At 41.3% G+C, this 21,240-nt stretch overlaps 1 protein-coding gene across 2 annotated transcripts in view; it reads left to right on the top strand.

The window, feature by feature from the left end:
* LOC306969663 (carbonic anhydrase-related protein 10-like) overlaps positions 1-21,240 on the top strand; it is a 221,140-nt gene that overhangs the window by 8,972 nt on the left and 190,928 nt on the right. For both annotated transcript variants that reach the window (XM_079565356.1, XM_079565357.1), the window contains exon 2: positions 865-939. In XM_079565356.1, coding sequence (XP_079421482.1) covers positions 865-939 — 75 coding nt within the window. The remainder of the gene's footprint in view (positions 1-864; positions 940-21,240) is intronic.

Here is a 21,240-nt window from a genome sequence, read left to right as displayed (position 1 = left end):
CAAAGAAACAGAGAGGGGCAAAGTGGTTCAGGAGCCCAAAGATGATCGAAGAATGCCAATCATAAGGTTAACGTTAGCTTCATGCTACATGCTAAAAACGTTCAGAATGACCCGAGGACAAAGCAACAAGATAAAGGAGGCAGGTTTGTGAGCAGTCAAGTCCAAATAATGATAACTAAAACTAAAATTAAGACAGGACATTCTTGAACGCAACCCATTAAACACGTAAACGATAAATCATCGCCTCTCATTTACTAAGCGTTTGCTCGTGTGTCCGGCAATGACTATGAGTGTCTATGAGTGAGGATTTTTTTGGTTTCTTTGCGGTAGAGTTCTAAATATGGAGCTTGCCACTTGCCAGTTTCCTGTTTGGTTCGGTGTGAGGCAGTAGACAGTCCTGGGGCGCTGTTATAATGGTGTCCCTGTATCTCCACTGCCTCGGGACTCTCTCAGGGCTGTCAGGAGCATCACCCATTTATACCTGCTCCATTTAGACATGCTTCTTTTCTGGGAACCTTCAATCCGCTCTTTGGGATCTGTTCACTTCTAAGAACTGCTCAAAGGACCAGCGCTAGACTCACTTATCTGATTTCTCATTTCAAAGGCGCATTGTGGAACAGTGCAGGCGACCAACAAACAGACGCGTATAGTTCTTTTCAAACTGATAATGCAGCAGGCTGCGTCATGTACATACTTGGATGTTTATATTGACAGCTGCCTCATGCAGGCTCATTTGGACAGGTGGTGCTTGAGGGTGAAGCAGGAGATTGCACCTCCGGGGTCAAATTATAGTTGTGTTCTATTAATCCATATTGTGTTACGTTCCACCACTAAATTCCACGTGTGGTTTTGTGTCCTCCACAGGTCAGCCGATTCTGTCCAAGTTGGATGAGGGGTGGTGGGCCTACAAGGATGTGGTGCAGGGCAGCTTCATTCCAGGTAGGACCCAACGTTCTGCTCCTTCTGCACTCGCCATAGGCTTTCCCCGTCTCACTGTCAGGGCCGGTCGAGATGCTGTGTAAATTAGCGTTATTATGGATTTTGAATGGATGAGTTGTTTGGCTGTTGTTTTGCACTGATGACTCGATCCAGGTCAGTACAGGAGAAGAGGCTGAGGCTGCTGTTACTTTTCTTATCTGTTCAGGATCGCCGTCCCTGACCTATTGTAGATGCATGCAATGGTTTTTTCACATTTGTCATACTGCATTACAGCATGGTCACAAACATCAGCGCCACTCTGAAACCAGTCACTTCTCTGTATAAACAGGCAATTAAGATATTTGACAAGAAACCTTTGAGATGGCATCATTGTGATATCATACAAAAGCACAAGCTTTTTACTTTTGAAAACTTTGTAAATGTTAGCATACTGAAATTGACTTTTAAATGTCTGAACAATTGTGTGTCACCTCTGTTCTCTGGCCTCATGGTGAGGTGTCAGGTTCTCTCAGACCGTCCACCAGAGCCTCAGTTAATGGGGATTGTGTGCTCCCAAAATGTAGAAAATGTTTTGGACAGTGGAGCTTCTCCTTCAGAGGCTACACTGTGGAACTCTCTCCACGGCTCTGAAACTGCAGACGAACGTGAACATCTTTACCAGAGGCTCAAACAGTGGCTCAAATCGGCCCAAAGGTGTTCACATGTGTAAAATGTGCCATATCTAGTTTAATAATCGGTTTTATTGTAACCGTGTTTAATAATGTGTTTTATTTTTAAATCCTAAAAGCCCCCAATGGACAGGTGTTGAAAATTAGCACATGTGGTATAACACTTTAAACAATGCATCTGGTTCGTCCAATGTAATTGCTATGTCCATATCAAATAAATAAATACATGAAAAATGAAATCAGGGACTGACTCCAGTTCCAGTGACTTGCATACAGCATTTAGGCAAATTATATTTCGACCAATATGGACATGTGGCACAGATTTTTAAACAGGCACTTCTCCCCCAGTCATGGAACATCATCACGTACATCAAAACATTAATTAAGGACAGAAAAATAAAAAAAATATGCAAATCGAGCATTAAAATCAAGCATTTCTTATCCATTTTACATTATTTGTGGTCCAATCATAGGCTGACTGGAGTGTTTTGGCCCAAAATACTCAAGTAAAATATAATTCAACAAAAATTTCAACAAAATACTCTTTTAGAAATTTTGGCTCATTATTTTCAATTTTCACGGTCAGAAATAACCTAAAAATACTCCACAAATGAGAAAATCTTCTTGTAAACAAACTTTTTTGGCAATTCCACTTCTGTTCCCCTTTTTCTAATGACTATTCTCTTCAAAATGAGCCATTTCCCAAAGAAATCCATATTTGTGCTGGCAGTGCTCAGTGGGTGCCAGAAGCACGTGTTAGCCACATTAGCATTTAGGCACAAACTTGTCTAAAATGTCCACAGGGCCATTGATTTCACAGTGGACAGTGGTACATAGGGGTAGAGTTCCATTGTCTCTGTCCAACAATCTGCGATAGTCGATATCAACAGTGAATGTAGACGTGTAAAAGCTCTTTTCTGCGTAAACAAGGCGGCCATTTTGTTTTGGGGGAAGGGTGTGACTGACGCACCTTTGTGCACTGAGATAAATATATCATTTTGCTTTGATTTAGTCCATTTTTGGGAGGTTTGTTGTTGCCGCTGCACTTTGTTTGACACATTTGTGAAAATATTTTTGCTTCTATAACATTTGGCACTTTGGAGAGGTTTGTGCACAATGCTAGTGAGATATAGCACAAAAAAAATGAATATAGATTGAATTCGATATATAAAAAAGCTATATTTTTATTCATTTTAGAACTGAAGAATCTTTTTACATGTTTTTGTCACAATGGGCTTCTAAATGTACATATAAGCTACTTTTTGTCCTGATTCCAATGATGGTTCACATAAGCAATTTGGACAAAATATGTTGTTTATATAGTAATTTTAATATGGAGAGGTTACTGTTTTATTAAGCCAGGTGCGAGTACATCAAAATAGGTGGTCTTTAACAGGTTTTAATGTAAGAATCACACAAGCCGGCCTGGCAAACCCAACATAAACCCAACAAACACTAGCATTTGTCCATCTTTGTGGAGGCAAAAGAGGACAAACACATCTATTCCATTAATAGATTTGATTAAATGAAATCCACAGCGCCTCATCTCCACACCCAGAGTCCTAATATTTACTAGATCAGTGGGTCTTGGCTAAAAACAAACCACCAGCAGCGCGACTGACCCAAAGTTCAGCGGCTCATTTTTAGCTCCGCATCCATTTGTAATTAGATGGAAATGGCTTTTGCTCTGGACTGGAGTGACAACAATGGTCAGCAAGTCTCAAATCTTTGGAGAAAACGGGTAGTGTGTGGTCTCGCACTTGCACTTGTCAGAATAGTAACTTGCTGAAACTCCGGTTTCAGCACCGGAGTTTCATTATTCTCCGATGAAGGGCGGGGACCAAAGCAACTCTATGGGAGAGAGAGACTGTTTTTGAAAGAAATCTAAATGGACAAATATTGTACGTCATCAGTATGTGGTTGTGATTGGATTCCCAAACCCGCCGTATTATTTTTCTAGTGGCTAGTGACATCAGGCTCATGTTTTGAACATTGTCACCACTGTTGGACTCCTTTCACAGAAAATAATTGGACCTTAGTCTATACGTGCTGACGGGGAAGACTGAGCTTTGAGACTTGTTTTTGTTTCATGTGTTTTGTCCCAGTGATGGAAGAATTATTAGCCAAAAAGTAAGACAAAAACATTGTAGTTCAACAGTTACCATAGTTACCACCATGAAATTGTCCATATACGGTCATGTCCGAAGCAGCCAGAGGAGCCCATAATGACTTAATAAAAGCTAAGCTATGAAATCTTTGTTAGCTTCATGTTACATATGCTAACATTAGCAATGACTGAACTACTGAACAATTCGGGCATTCTGCTCTCCCAAAATCCACTGAGCGGCGCTGTGATCAAAAAATGACGGAGAAGAAGAAGAAGATCTACATTTATATAGCGCCTTTCACAGACATGGTCACAAAGAGACAATTGTACAATCACTCCATACTCGGTGGTGGTAAACTACGGTTGTAGCTTCAGTTTCCCCTGGGGGAGACTGTCAGAGGCGCTTTCACGACTGCACTCGTCTGCGCCAACGTACCCTCTGACACCACCATACATTCACTCACACACATCATTCATCCTGGCCTATTGTGCATGTTTTTAGTGGTAGGGGAAACCGGAGTACCCGGAGGAAACCTACGCAGACACGGGGAGAACATGCAAACTCCACACAGAAAGGCCCCGTCCAGGTGGGAATCGAACCCTGGACCTTCTAGCTGAAGCGAGAGCGCTAACCGCTGCGCTACCGAGCGCACTTCCTGTTGCTGCATACTGCATTCAGACCGAACGCGATGGAGACTTTTCTGTTTTATTGCCTTAATGTTTGGTGCAGCCCTGTGAGACAACTTTTGTTGTGATATTGGGCTATACAAAATGGGGCGAGTGATTTTGAATGTGTTCTGAAGCGTAGGAAGGAGCTCTTGACTGAAAAAAAAAATACTGTTTTGGGGCTAGCTTACCATGTCCTATGGAGCTTTAACTAAAGCTATACCCATGGTCTACGCCAGGATCTCCCCAGTGTTCAGCCCATACGACCGAATAAAGGACGATTATTTGTGACAGTGGACAACGGTTATTCCAGGTTAGCCCCGTTAGCTTGTTACAATCGCCTACAGCTCATTGTTGATGAAAAGTCTGTAATAAACCACAAATGCATCAGGCCCGGCTCAGTGTGTGATCATCTCAAAGGCTGCTTTATATAGTTACCGGCTTTAGTGACGTTATTAGTGCATAATACTTGTTTTCACCGGATCTATACATGCATCTATACAGCTAGTTAGCTCCGGGCGAGCTAACTAGGCTGACATGGCTGGATGTTCTCACGTTGAAAACACAAACACGATAAAGTTGTATCGGGAAGAGCTGTCAGTGCTTATGAAATGGCTGCTGTTTAGTATCGTCTCACAGGGACAGCTCACAGACTGTTAGCTCTCCCGCCCGGCCTTCCAGGCTCCGAGCCGGGCGGGAGACTGTCCAGCGGGGCAGAGTGTCCGCTGAAGGCAGGAGGGGAGGTGGGGAGGTACGAGCCGCAAATGTAGGGAGTCGGAACAGCCAAGGTCGGCATCTTAAAACATCAGCAACAGAATTGTATTCCTTTTATTCGAAGATGAAGCAAACTGTGTGATAGATATGTTCAGTAGTCAGAGAGGTTACTGTAGCAAACACCGAATGAAGAATCTATTTTTCTACTAAATAAAGATGCAGAGACATGAAGAGGAGCAAAGAGGTTCAACAGCCCTAAATACTTAAAAGGGACAATGCTAACCCGGAAGCTTGGGAGGCTAATGTTAGCTTAATGCTACTTGAGCCAACGAGTGCTGTTTTTCACTTCTATTCACAATTTGCTGTTAAAAAAACATCCACATGGACCGGATTTTGGCTTGACTTTATCGCTGTGTGATAGAAAACGGCTAAAAATAGTATGCATGATGCGTTGCCGTCTGTATCTATCATTTGAGGTAATGTCGTTATTGTTGTAGTGTTGCACCGCCCTTGTATAATCGACCTAAGTAGGCCAAAGCAGAAACACAACTTTTCACAGTTTCTTTCCTTCACTGCCGTCTTGAAAGTTGCCATGAAAAAGTCCTGCGCCACGTCTGAATCCTGCTGAATATCCTGTCAGCCTGTAATCTAATGTGTGTCTATGGAAGAGCATTATGAATGAGAGAAGCAGAGAGAGAGAGGGCTGTCTACCCCGAGGGGAACGCCATTGCTTTAGTGAGCGAGACAGCGGCTTATTGCTGAGGTTGGTGGGTTCTGAACGTCGGGGCGTGTGAAGGGGCTCGCGGTAACGGTGGAACTACATTACGGAGCCATCACTGCCTTCTGCTGACACCCCGTCCCGCTCGTCCGTTGGCTCGACCCCGTGTCCGAGAACGAGACTTCAGTGGTGGACTTAATCATGAAGGATGGTGTTTTGGTTTTCCTTCGCTCAGAACAACAGACAGTGATATAGAGATGCAATTGTATAAACATCCAAGCTGCAGCATCATTAGCCCTGTTTAGCAGCAAAGTCTTTAGTCCGGATTATAACTCCATTTGGAAGCAGTGATGTCAACATTGAACACTTTTACAATGACACCGGTAATAAAAGCTCACGGTAGATTAATTGTGTGAATTTTCTCTCATGAGCAGTAGTATATTTGTGCCAAACGGTGCACACTCATCTGTAAAGGCAGAATAAACAGCAGCCAGTGTTGAATCCGCCCCAAAAGTCAGCGGCGGGTTCAGTTATCCAGTGTGCAGAGACCAAATGTGATCCACTTTCATGATAATGGCCTAACGTCGCCGAATGAAGAGTCCCAAAAGAGCCGTGTGCGTGTCGTGGTAAAAAACAAATGGAAATCAGCTGATAGGTTTGTCATTTGTTTCCTTCCATCCATTTTCTTCCACCTTTCTGTTGCCGGTTTGTTGGAGCTGCCCAAATCACATTGCACCAGCTCCTTATGGCTCCTCCTGCAGGTGGTGGGTCCACAGAAGGACGGCCTCATGGTTCTAACCGGGCCTGTTGGTCTCTCAGAAGGGGCTTCTGGACCGCTCTTTGGCTGCGTCCGAAACCATCAAAACATAGCCTCTAAGTATTAACACTAGCAACTAATCCTTAACCTTATAGGGTCGACTGTTAGATCTCTATGCAGTTAGTGAACTAGAGCTTCAGAGCTATTTGCCCAATTCGACTGTCCTTACCCAGGGGAAGGGGAAGTGACATCACCAACAGCTGTTTATTTTCTTCTTTCAAGTTATTGGTGGAGTGAGGCCAAACAAAAGTGCATGTCGCCCCCTACTGTATAGTGTCCAACAACAACAACAACAACAACATAGTGTCCAAATAAAGACATTTAAGGAGAAAAAAATAAATCCAAATGATCCTTCACATTTCCCTTTAGCCTTATGTTATTTCAACCGCTGTTTCATAAAGCTACATTATGCAAATTAGCCATGTGGCTTAAGTTTCTACTAAATGAACACAAAACTGCCTTCAGTTAAACCATTTACTGAGGCTGTGACATGTGACTGACACTGACACTGACATGTGACTGAGCTGTGGTGACAACAACATGGATTTTGTCACTTTTATAAAGTTTGGCTTGTGCGCTACTGCTGCGTGCACGTGTGCCGTGCACGTAGCCGCGTACCTCTCAAACACCGTGCTGCTGCTGAGTGCACGATGCAGATGCTTCTATCTGAGCCTTATATAAATAAATATTTACGTTGGGTTTGTTTTGGGTTCGGGCCAACCATTCAAGTTAATTGCTCAGGCTGGGTCGGGTCGGGCTCTATGCCCGTGGGCTCGGGTTGGGTCGGGCTTGATTTTTTGGGCCCGATCTAACCCGATCTATCTATCTAACTACTTCCTAACTGACAACGCAATTCGGAGGCTTCTCATCATGGCGGACGCTGACGCACATCCGGTTTGGCGTAAGAGCTCTTACCAGTCTGAGCCTCTGTCTGACCCGTCACGGGAGACCCTACCAGGGGCACAATGCCCCCGACAACAGAGCTCCAGGATCATTCTGGTGCTCAAACCCCCCCACCACGTTAAGGTGGCGGTTCCAGGAGGGATTGTCATTTGTTTATGAACTGTAATTATGGAATTAATGAGACACAGATCAGAGGGAACGTCTTATTATAGAATATATAATACTTCTCCAGTGTCTGCATACATTGGTGTATGAATGAGAGTGTGAAGTGGTGACTGGTTCTTTACTGTAAAGTGCTTTGGGCCTGAGAAAGGTAGAAAAGCGCTACATAGATAGATTGTTTTACACACACACATTTGCTTCCTTTACATTTATATATGTATATATGCACATAATAATATGATATCTATTGCCTATTCATTATTTTAAAACTCTTTATTTTATTTCTACAAAAGGACAAGGGCATAAAAATACAGGCTTAATGTAGGTTCATGAATGAACATAAAAATGTACATATAATCTCATTTTTGTGAACATTTAGACTGGACTGTGAAGAATTATTTTCTTCTTTTTGGGGGGTTCAAAGCTCAAAATCAGGCTGTGTATCAGATATTAAAAAAACTCCATAATATTGTCAAAGCTAAGGCTGGAATGTGCAGCGTCTGTTGGAGCTATAGATGTTGTTGCAAGAGTGGAATGAAAACCTTCTCCGCTGCTGTCTCCCAGAAAAGGAAATGACCATATTTGGATTATCATCTCGGTCGCCTTTTGTATAACACACGGGTACTAAATACATCAATAGGTTTTATTATTCTCATGTACAATAGCAGGTGTGTGGATGTTAATGTGTAGTAAGGCTCTCTGTTTGCTGCGTGGAGAAGGGCCTGAAGTCCGAGCCTAAAGCCACCATGTTGTTTTTAACTCCACACAGCCTGGAGCCAGTAGATTGTCAGTCACATGATCGCAGGCCGGGAGGTGTCGGGGCAGATTTGCTGAGAAGTCACTGCAGACTCATTCATTCACACATGGGCCTCTCGGGGAAATGATGGAACTGTGCAGCGTGTATCAGCAGAACTATGCCGTACTGCTTTTTCAGGGATTCTGCAACACTTTCACACACATCTTGATCGCCGGCTTACATTATGTGGTTTTGACGATGCCACATTGATCTACGACGACTTTATTTAAGCTTAAAAAAATGCTCTCTCATCAAAAACACACCTGAACAAATCATTCACATTTCTCGAACAGCTCCATAGTGAAAAGTGTCCCCATTAAAAGTCTTGTGATGCACAACCGTGAGGGCTGCCGAGCCACGGCCGTTTCCGGCACAGGAAATGGAACAACAGGACAGTAAGGAAACTTAAAAACAAGACATGACCTGATCCTGACTGAGATTCGACACTTAGAAGTAATAAACTACGGATGCACCGACACCACTTTTCCTAAAACTGATACGAGTACTTGGATTTAAGTACTTGCCGATACCAAATACCGATACGAGTACAAGGCATTTTCTTCAACATACTTTTTGAAGTGAACAGATTATGTCACGGTTACTGGTGTAGCGGTAAACCCCGGTAAAAATGCTAACGGTAATAATTACCGTCTTGTTTATCTGGGTGGATTACGGCGCCCGCGGTTTAGGCAAAGTGAGCCTCATGAGCCGCCGTCTCATCTGCTGAAGCTGCCGCAGGCGCCTCTGGAGCTACAACCAAAACTAAACTTTCTCCAAGCTGGAATCATGTCCAAGACGACAGCGCAGGATCAGCCTCAGAGACCGAGCCTGAAGTCTGGACATGTTTGGGTATTTTAAAGCAGTACTAAGTAACTCTTCCCCCTAGAGGCCATAAGCGCAACTGCAGGTGTCGTAGCAAGTTGCGATTTTTTAACTTATTAATTGTCTTGGAGAGTAAATACTACGCTGACAGAAAAGACGAAGGGAGAGAGGGTTACTGTGCATCCAATTATACAATAGAAATATTTTTTTCACTCAAACTTGGCTGTAAATACTGTTTAAAGTGACGTTAGCCCGCAGTTAGCTTTGCCCGTTAGCATGTTAGCTTCTTCTTCGTGATTCCATTAGTGTGTATTGCTTGCTCCGGCCCGGTGGCAGCCAAATTGCAAACATGGTTTTCTGTCCAGAGACACCAGGGGGAGATGAAAGACCCTCCAATCATCCCATAAACACTTGTATCACCCCCACAGGGACTACGGAGAGGATTTATTAAGGTAAACACGTTACTTAGTGCTGCTTTAAGAAAGCTGAAGGACAGTTGATAGAGACAGTTTTCCTGTTTGTGGAACGTGCAGGAAAAAGTGTCTCTAAAGCAGCAATACTTTGAACCTCTGACTCTCCTGCGTGACCGTCTCCCACAGCTCTATAGCAGGAAGCTAACGTTAGCGTTTTAGCTGAAATGCTGATGTGGGACTTTGGGTTGCGGGAGAATGTAACGAGTCGCCCCATAGTGCGGCTGCAGCGCCACCGCCAGCATAAGCCGTGTCCGGATACCTCCGCACGATGGCACAAACATTACGGGGCTCCCGGTGGCAGATTCACTTTCGCCGCAGTTTTATGAATTTAACAATGATCACTGTCTGAGGCATTTTCCCAAATCTGCAAAGCGAAAGCTCACTGGAAAGACACAAACTGAGACATTTTCCTGATATAGACGGTTTATCTTGTTCAACAATATTCTTCCTCTTTGTTTCTGGCGCTATAAATAGTCCATGTAATAACCTTGAAACATCAACAACACATTGTTAGAGTTCCTTTACTTTGATGTGAAAAGTTGCACTTTTGATAAGGCTTTGTCTGTATTGTTTTTATATAATAAGCACTGTTAAACTTTTTTTAAACTATTGTTTGTGTAGGACTATCAATGCTTTCTGAACATATTAAAACACATTAGATAAAATACCGCGATAACACCGAAAACCGTGATCATTTTGGTCACAATAACCGTGAGGTAACATTTTCATAATGCGACAACAGATTACACACTGACTTTTTCACAGCAGATTGGTTAGTAATGAGTTAATTTACTCATTTACATTTTCTTGAGTAAAGTAGTCGACACTTGTAAGAAAAGTTATATCAGAATTTAACACATGCCATTTATTTTTTTTCTTTTACTTTTCATTCAATATTATTTTAATTTGTATTGCACTAGTATTGACATGGTTAGTTATTACTGCAACTAAATGGTCTCTTTTCGCCTTTACTTCAGCTCCGTGTGGATTTTCCCGTGTGTTTATAGTAACTTATCCAGTAGCTTCAGCATTTTGATGGTTTTGCTGCAGCTCATTTTGGCTCAATATAAACATGCAGTATCTCTTTATTTTGGATTTTCTGAGGACTTTTCAGTCGCTGGGTTAGTTTTCCCGATGAATAAAATGGCGTAAGAATCGGCAGAACTGTTAGCCGCGAGTTAGCGGCTAGTTTAGCAACATTAGCCTGTGTCTTGTAAACACTGCAGACTCCACGCTGCAGCGCTAACAACATTTAACTCTGGTTAAATCCAGCACAGACTCTGGTTTAGGGAGTGTCGTCTGTAATAAAGTCAGCTCTATGTGGAATTTTGTTTTACTCTAAAGAATTCTCCAGTTTGTTGTTATTTTCTCTCCTCAGTGGAGCTGCGGTGGACACACGTCAGGTGGTATCGGTTTCTGGTATCGGGACCTCATGAATGAGTACAAGCATGTGGTATCGACCCGATACCCAATACTGATATCGGTGTCAGTGCATCCCTATAATAAACCAATCACAAACTATGAGTGAATCTCACATTCTGCCGTTGAATCAATGAAAGTTTCTCTCACGTTTCCTGAACAGTTCTCTCAGCGCTCACGACTGGGGAGAAACTGGACTTTGCTCAGATTTGTCACTTGGATTTTTTTCTCCATTTGTGAAACCAGGTGAAAAACGCTAAGGGTGAGATAAAACCCAGTATAACTTTAAATAAGAATTTACAGGTAAGAATTTTTACTTATTTTAGCAAATATTTTCTCAATGAGCCCTTATACTTTAAATATTATATGTAAACATTTTAAATAGCTTACTTTGTTCTACTGTTAGGAGCCCATGAACCTAACCACACTTCAAAATCCATACAAATGCACCAAAAAATCATTCTTCCTTGTTGTGAGTGTCGTGGCATTTAACAGTACATCTGCACAGCGCCACCTACTGCTCTGGAGTGTGCTTTACTAGACTTGGACATGGGCGTATGGACTTCTTTTTCTTATTTTTTTTACTTTAGAGCCCTGATAGAAATGCAGTGGAATAGAAAGCACTAGATTTAATTCTCAAATGTAGTGAAGTATAAGTAATACGTTCTAAAAAAAATAAAAAATACTAGTCAAGTAAAGCACAGATCGTCAAAAATCCATTTTGCCAACCTTAGTAGCCGCAAAGATGTCATTCACAACACTTATTCAACCCCTAAACTCCCACCTGAACCGAGCACATTTTCTCCAGCTTTACCCCAATCCAAAAGCTTCAGGAAAAAAAGGTGTGAAAATAGCAACAAAACTGAGACGAAAACAAGGATGGAAATGTGAAAAAAAAGTGAGAAAACATTGACAAAAAAGTGACGAAAAATGGATGAAAAAGTGGCAAAAATGTAACAAAAATGTGACAAGAAATTGACAAAAAATGTACAAAAAAATATAAAAATGTGATAAAAAAAAGACGAAAATTTGATAAAAAAATGTACGAAAAAATGACGAAAACAAGGATGAAAATTTGAAAAAAGTGAGAAAAAATTGACAAAAAATTGACCAAAAATTGACAGAAGTGAGAAAAAATTCACGAAAAATTGAGGGAAAAATGGACGAAAAAGTGACAAAAAATGGACAAAAAAAATCAAAAAATGTGATGAAAAAGTGACAAAAAAGTCATGAAAAATTGACAAAAATGAGACAACTGCCCAACAAAAAAAGTGCTGAAAAAAAATCTGATGACGTGAGGAAAAAGATCCATTTAGTTTTGTAGGTCTTAGCTTTCAACTGAGGCGTTACACTGGCCTACAAGGGTTTGGGTAAAGCTGAACTGGAGAAAATGCTCTCGGTTCAGGCGGGAGTTAAGAGGTTAAGAATTGTGCTTTGTTTTCTGTACAGTGTAATAACCAGCAGCATTTGTAAAGGAAACCAGTGTGTTGTTCTTAAGCCACAGAGCGAAGTGTTCAGAGGACGTCCTATCGCAGCCTTTACGAATTCATCAGGCGCCTCCGGAAAGTCTTGTAAGTCACGTAAAGCCCCGGAACACTGGTGGCGTCCCAGCCCTGCAGTTTCTCTTAAGAATTTGATAAGAAGTGCATATGGTGTGTTTGTGTAACCTGCTGCTCTCCGTGGGACTACAGTAAAATGGAGTGTCCTTATGGGGGTGAGAGGTGAGCGCGGAACACTGGCAGAGTAAATGAGTTTGGGAGAAGGCGACGGAGAGGGAGTGAGAGACGTGCCGCATTACCAGCATTCTGATATTAATGCGCATTTTCAGTGTTTGCATCAGTGACGAGAGATGGAAGCGCCACATTTAGCAGTTACAACCCCCACGACTATACACCGCGTTCCAAATTATTATGCAAATGACATTTTTCTCTGATTTTCTAAACTGTCAACTCAAATGAGAGTCAGCATAATTGTCAAGTCTTTAACTGTTAAAGGATCATTTGAATGTGATTGAAAAAAAAAAATCTCCCAGTGATAACAGTATTTTTGTCCAAAAATGAATGTAGTAAAAACCTCAAAATCTATTATGCAACTCATCGTTTCAATACATTTTAAAGCTTGTAATTAATTGAAAATGGTTATTTGTTGAATTTGTAGCATTAGGAGGTCACACTTACTGAAATCGAAAGCTATTTCAATCAAAAAAATCTTAACAGGTCAAATTATATTTTACTACAGGAGCCCTTCTTTGAGCAGCTTCAAACTTCTTAAATCCATTAAACTTGTGAGTTTTTGGAGAGTTTCTGCTTGGATTTCTTTGCAGGATGTTAAAATCGCCTCCCAGAGCTGCTGTTTGGATGAAAACTGCCTCCTACACTCATAGAAGTTTTTTTTGTTAAGGCTTCAAAGGTTCTCAATAGGGTTGAGGTCAGGGGAGGAGGGGGTCCACATCATGAGTTTCTCTCCTTTTATGCCCATAGCAGCCAGTGATGCAGAGGTTTTCTTTACAGCATGCAGCCTCTGGAGGGTCCTACACCTTGATGTACGGGACTCCAGAGGCACCAGCAACATCAAATACCTGTCTGCTGCTTTGTAGCAGCTGTTCTATTCATCTGATGAATTTGTCTGGCAGAAACCGTCCTTTTTGTGCCTTTATCTCCAGAGTGTGTCTGAATCAGCCACAAATCTCTTATCTGTACGATGATTACGCTTAATCTTTCATGAAATATCGAAGGTTTTCATACCTAGACCAAGGCATTCAACTCTTTGATGCTTTTCATCAGCAGAGAGATCCTTTTTCTTTCCCATATTGCTTGAAATTTATAGTCTGCTAAATATTGTGGAACGTCCTTTTTCAGTAGTTTTTCCCTTAACTGGGCTTGACCTGAAAACTAATTCAAATTCAAATTCACTTTATGTATATATATATATAAATAATGAGCCTTTGATAGACCAAGGTCCACACAGTCATTTATTCAGCAGGCGGATGGAGGTCGGGAGGAAAGTGGAGGTCGCCCTCTTTGTCCCCAGAGGGCGGGGCCTGAACCTGCGCCCTGAAGGCAACAGGGCGTAGTGAGAGTGTAGAGTGTGTGAGGAGTCTGTGGAGATCTGGGTTCCTGTCCTCAGAACTCTGGAGTCATAGATGCTGCTGAGTGAGTCCTGCTCCTGACCCATGATTTTATTGCTGATTTTGATTATTTTATTGAGCATGTTGCGGTGGGTGAGAGTGAGTGAACCAAACCAGACAGTGATGTTGAACGTAAGGATGGATTCAATGAAACATTTATAAAAAGAGGCGAGAATGGACGGGTGGACTTGGAGTTTGCGGAGTTTACGGAGAAAAAAGAGGCGTTGTTGACATTTTGCAAATATGTGTTCAGCATTGAGTTTGAATGTGAGTTTATGGTCGATTATGGAACCCAGGTATTTGTATGAATTAACCTTTTCTTTTATTTCATTGTTGACAGTGAGTGAGGGAGAGCTGGAGTAGCCCAGGATTATCCCAGGTCTCTGAGATTAATGTCAGTGATTCAAGAGCCTTGAGACACAATACCATCCACGAGTTTCATTGAAAACCTTTTTTTGTTTTTTTTGTTTTACCTTTTTGACACTGAAATACAATTTGCATAATAATTTGGAACGCGGTGTACAGACGTTTCCAATGACGTCATTTGGAGACTGAAGTGCAGTTATTCTGCACTAAAACATGTAACAATCTCTCTACTCAGATGAAAATGAAGGGCAACTGATTGAAAGTAGCATTATATGTGTAATCGCAGCCATTGCTCATGAAGATAAGTGTAATAAAACAGCCCCAGAGAGCACATGTTTGTGTAAACAAAGCAGCATGTGGTTATGTTTATGAAGCAAACACACAGCTGCACTGTCAGTCCAGCTGCACCAAAGCTCCACTGCTCAGACTAAATGACTCATGAACACACGGAAGAGGAAACAGAAAAACCTTTCTCTGTGATTTTTACATACGTCATGTCAACAGAACCTCAGTCTGAGTCAGTATTTGAGTCGCTCAAGGAGTTAGCAAGCTACCGCGGTTAGCATTTAGCCTCAACACATTAAACACACCCGGAGTGACTGTGCCCGGAGGGTTGGCGGCGACACTGGTGTGTGAGTGAGAGTGTGAATGGGGGCGTTGATGTAAAGCGATGTGAGTGCAATGTGGGTAGAAAAGCGCTGCATAAATGTGGTCATTTATTTTACCATCTACATCTATACATCTGTGAGGAAAACCACAGCTCTTCCCTCTGTCACATGTTGGATCCCAGGCTGGATGTTTGGAGTGAGGTTCAGGGCTTTCTCTTGGAGACGTTTGTACGACTTGGACCTCAGCACCTGGAGCTAAGTTTTCAGTTTTCTTTAAGTTTCAGCTCTGCACAGCTGCCTGAGGGGCGCTACTTTGACTACAGTCATTGGAGATGCACAGTTTGATATGACACCGGTCAGTGGTCTCCAAAGTGGCCGCTAACCTTTAGAACCAATGCTTTTTACATGTGATTAAAAGACATGTGAAAACCTGCCCAGAGACCCTTTTTATTTGCTTTAAAAGTGTTGCAAAACCTCAGATTAGTAAGTGCTACTTTATAGTTTTAACATGTAGAACATCACAGTTAAAAACACACCACCTTTGCTCTGCCCGATCCTGTCAGACCTTGGAAGCTAAGCAGGAAGGGCCTGGTCGGTGCTTGGATGGGAGACCGTTTGGGAAACACCAGGAAGCCTAGCGAATGTAGTGAGTGGTTGGTGGTGGTCAGAGGGGCCGATGTCGCAGACTGGTTGCCTCGCTTCCATCAGTCTACCCCAGGGCAGCTGTGACTACAATAGTAGCTTACCACCACGAGTATGGAGTGAACGAATAATGTAATGTAAAGTGTCTTTGAGTGTCCAGAAAAGCGCTATAGAAAACCAATGCATTTTTATTAACCTCTTAACTCCCGCCTGAACCGAGAGGATCTTTTCTCCTCACGTTATCAGATTTTTTTTCCATCATTTTTTTGTTGGGTATTCAAGTCATTTTTGTAACTTTTTTTGGTTGTTTTTTTGTCATTTTTTCTCACATTTTTTTCTTTTTTTTCATTTTTTTTGGTCAAATTTTTGTATTTTTTTTTTGGCAAATTTTAATCACATTTTTGTCATTTTTTTGTCACATTTTGTCACATTTTGGTCATTTTTTGGTCATTTTTTGTCATGTTTTTGTCCTTTTTTTTCATTTTATTTTCATTTTTTGTCACATTTTTGACATTTTTTTTGTCATTTTTTGTCATTTTTTTGTCCTTTTTTTTCATTTTATTTTCATTTTTTGTCACATTTTTGACATTTTTTTGTCACATTTTTGTCATTTTTTTGTCACATTTTTGACATTTTTTTGTCACATTTTGGTCATTTTTTTGTCATTTTTTTGTCTTTTTTTTTTTATTTTTTGTCACATTTTTGACATTTTTTGGACATTGTTTTGTCATTTTTTTTGGTCATTTTTTGTCACATTTTTGTCATTTTTTCGTCCATTTTTTATCAATTTTTTGTCATTTTTTTGTCAATTTCTTGTGCCATTTTTGCCACTTTTTCATCCATTTTTCATCACTTTTTTGTCAATCTTTTCTCACTTCTTTGTCACATTTCCATCATTGTTTTCGTCTCAGTTCTGTTGCTATTTCCACAGCTTTTTTCCAGTAGCTTTTGGACTGGGGTAAAGCCGAACTGGAGAAAATGTGCTCCTTTCAGATGGGAGTTAAGGGGTTAAAAACAGCTACAAGATAAATTAATGTATCTAGCAACAAAACGAGGACAGAGCGCCCCCTGCTGGGTCGATGCTATATTGACACCATCCAATCGGAACTCTTTGAAGGAAACGCATGTAAATCAACTTTTGTTATGTGCATTTATTACGCAAATCACAGACCGATGTGCATTTTCTCCAATGGAAATGCAGCTCCAGACGAAGGCGGAGGGGGTGAGAGGGCAGAGCGGGACAGGGGTGGAGGGTTTGGGAGGTAAATGCGGGGGTTCGGCTATTATTTAACCTTTAAAAAATGTCCTTAAAAACGGGCTGAAAACAAATCAATCATGCACTCACAGGTAGATTTATTCAATGCAGAGAGAGAGCGTGTGTGTGAGCAGTAATAGCGTGAAATTGGCCTCACGCAGCTTTAAGATTTGAAGTAAATAGGGGAGACCGGGGGCTGCTTCGGAACGTCCCACAGGAGCCACACTTACATTAAATTAAAGCTTGAAGCAGGCCTCTCTTACCTTATTACACCTTAGTGCCGTAGGTAGTTACTAACCGTCAAAACGACCAGTCCCGGCCGGCCGCCCGACAAAAGGCTCGAGCGTGATCAAAACACAGCGCCTCCTAGTGTGGCTGAAAAAAAGCAACTCCCCGACAGGATTATCATTAGTGAAAACAAGTAAATAATAGTCATTTCAACAGTTGGAATGTAGCTCATCCGCAGTAAGTGGTTGTCTTTGGAGCCGCTAAGCTAGCTGCGCGTCCCCGGTCGGGGCTCGGTGTTTGATGACAGTATTTTTTGAGCTCCTGCGTTCAGTAATCAGGATTTGCTGCAGATAATCTTGTAAGCCGCCCCTTTTCTTAAGACCTCAAAACACTGATCTGTCTCACTTAGCGTTACGGGACCCTAGAGCTTATGTAAATCTAAAGTGCACTCGCTTTCACCCCCGCTTTCCCGTCCTTGTCGCGCTGCGGTCCGGTCGAGAGCCGCGGCGGCAGATGCTCAGTGCTTTTCGAGCCTAATGTCCGGGGCCGCTGGTTTTGGGTGGTCTCCTTATTGTCCTGCATTGTACACTGCGCTCCAAAATATTATGCAAATTGTATTTTTGTGTCAAAAAGGTGAAAAAAAAATCTTTTTTTTAAATGAAACTCATGGATGGTGTCATTTTCAAGCAATATGGGAAAGAAAAAGGATCTCGCTGCTGATGAAAAGCGTGAAATAGTTGAATGCCTTGGTCTAGGTGTGAAAACCTTCGATATTTCATGAAAGATTAAGCGTAATCATCGTACTGATTTTTATCGTACTGAGAGCACACTCCGGTTTGTGCAGATATTTGAAGCTGCTGGTGCCTCTGGAGTCTCCCGAACATCAAGGTGTACACTGCGTTCCAAATTATTATGCAAATTGGATTTTTGCGTCAAAAAGGTAAAAAAAAAAGCAATAATAATGAAACTCATGGATGGTGTCGTGTCTTGGGGCTCTGTGAATCACTGACATAAATCTCAGAGACCTGGGATGATTAGTTGTCAGGTTAAGCCCAGCTAAGGGAAAAACTGCTGAAAAGGGTGTTCCACTTTATTATGCAGATCATCATTTTCAAGCAATATGGGAAAGAAAAAGGATCTCTCTGCTGATGAAAAGCGTGAAACAGTTGAATGCCTTGGTCTAGGTATGAAAACCTTCGATATTTCATGAAAGATTAAACGTAATCATCGTACTGATAAGAGATTTGTGGATGATTCAGACACACACGGGTTTGTGCAGATAATGGCACAATATGGACGGTTTCTGCCAGACAAATACATCAGATTAAGAGAACAGCTGCTACAAAACAGCATACAGGTATTTGAAGCTGCTGGTGCCTCTGGAGTCTCCCGAACATCAAGGTGTGGGACCCTCCAGAGGCTGCAATAGCTTTTGATTTCAGTAAATATGACCTCCTAATGCTACAAACAAGCCAATGACCATTTTCAGTTAATTACAAGCTTTAAAATGTACTGAAACGATGAGTTGCATTATAATTTGGAACAGTAGGTTTTGAGGTTTTTACAAGATTTATTATTGAAAAAATACTGTTATCACTGGGAGATTTTTTCAACCACATTCAAATGATCCTCTACCAGTTAAAGACTTGAAAATGATGCTGACTCTCATTTGAGTTGACAATTTAGAAAATCTTAGAAAAATGTCATTTGCATAATATTTTGGAACGCAGTGTATATCGTTACTTGAAATGTTGTATTTGTGTATCCGTTGCATCAGTGCTTAAGAGCGTACTGTTATTGGACATAGTCTCTTTGGCCATCTCACTGTCCAGAGTTGTTAAACAGGGCATTAACAGTGAAGCGGTGCATGGTGTCTGTGGTGAGATCACAGACGTCCACTGTCCCGTCACGGTGAGCTCCTCCATCACCGCAGAGATACCAGGAAAACTGAATCCAGCAGTTCTTCTGTGCCCTGCGCCATCAAGGAGCTGAATCAGTGGTCACCCCTGATGTCAGTCGGGCTGTTCTGTTCCTTTTCTTCTGATGGAGTGAATCTGCTGTGTCTGCAGTGGACTGATATTTATAATAGACTTTAATGGATTATTACTATAATTCATGGCCAGATGCATTTGAATGTGTGAGCAAGCCTATTCTATTCTTTCCTTCCTTCCTTCCTTCCTTCCTTCCTTCCTTCCTTCCTTCCTTCCTTCCTTCCTTCCTTCCTTCCTTCCTTCCTTCCTTCCTTTCCTATTCTATTCTATTCCTTCCTTCCTTCCTTCCTTCCTTCCTTTCCTTTTCTATTCTATTCTATTCTATTCTATTCTTTCCTTCCTTCCTCCCTCCCTCCCTTCCTTTCCTATTCTATTGTATTCTATTGTATTCTATTGTATTCTATTGTATTCTATTCTATTCTATTCTATTCTATTCTTTCCTTCCTTCCTTCCTTCCTTCCTTCCTTCCTTCCTTTCTCTCCTATTCGATTCTATCCTTCCTTCCTTCCTTCCTTCCTTCCTTCCTTCCTTCTTTTCCTATTCAATTCTATCCTTCCTTCCTTCCTTCCTTCCTTCTTTTCCTATTCTATTCTATTCTATTCTATTCTATTCTATTCTATTCTTTCCTTCCTTCCTTCCTTCCTTCTTTTCCTATTCTCTTCTCTTCTATTCCTTCCTTCCTTCCTTCCTTCCTTCCTTCCTTCCTTCCTTCCTTCCTTTCCTATTCGATTCTATCCTTCCTTCCTTCCTTCCTTCTTTTCCTATTCTATTCTATTCTATTATTTCCTTCCTTTCCTATTCTATTCTAATCTATTCTATTCTTTCCTTCCTTCCTTCCTTCCTTCCTTCCTTCCTTCTTTTCCTATTCTCTTCTCTTCTATTCCTTCCTTCCTTCCTTCCATCCTTCCTTCCTTCCTTCCTTCCTTCCTTTCCTATTCTCTTCTCTTCTATTCCTTCCTTCCTTCCTTCCTTCCTTTTCCTTCCTTCCTTTCCTATTCGATTATATCCTTCCTTCCTTCCTTCTTTTCCTATTCTATTCTATTCTATTCTATTCTATTCTATTCTATTCTATTCTATTCTATTCTTTCCTTCCTTCCTTCCTTCCTTCCTTCCTTCCTTCCTTTCCTATTCTATTCTATTCTTTTCTATAAAATCATTTGTACTTTCATGACTGTTCAGAAAACAGAAAATATTCAGCATAGTTTTTTATATGAATAAATATATAAATAAAATAAAGACTTTTTTTTTAAAGGCAACAAATGATCGTTTGAATAATCGTGATTTCAATCATGACTAAAATAATCGTGATTATTATTTTCTCAATAATCGAGCGGCCCTATGTGGTCCTCACTCTTCTTGTACGGGTCGAGGACGTGACGTCACTCAAATGCTTTACGGTTCAAAAGCAAAATGACCGGGTGGAAAATCATTCACCGACTGTTTATTCAACGAAAAAAATGCAAAAGTATCACGTTTTTTAAGCATTTTAAGCAAAGTTACTGGAACATTTCCGGTGATTTATTGGGAATGTTTCACACCTTTGCAACCCTGGGTCACTAACCCTCATCTTATAAAAGCAACCACAGGAATGATACATGAAAAGAACAAACTTCTCCACACTTTAGTAGTATTGTGTTTGTCTATTTATTTGTATGGGACAGAGAGCTCAGTTTAAACGGGGTCCGGGATCCGACCAAGAATCCGAGTTAAAGTGTTTTTTCCTGTGCTCGTGTGTTGAGTTACCTTTGATTTGATGGAGAGGCGCGACCTGCAAACCTCCAAACCCCGTCATTCTTTTCATCATGTTTGCACAGGCCAC

Source organism: Gobius niger (assembly GCF_951799975.1).
Source record: "Gobius niger genome assembly, chromosome: 10".
Classification (NCBI taxonomy): domain Eukaryota; kingdom Metazoa; phylum Chordata; class Actinopteri; order Gobiiformes; family Gobiidae; genus Gobius; species Gobius niger.
Note: the sequence above shows the minus strand (reverse complement) of the source record. Positions and strands in the feature narration are given on the sequence as shown.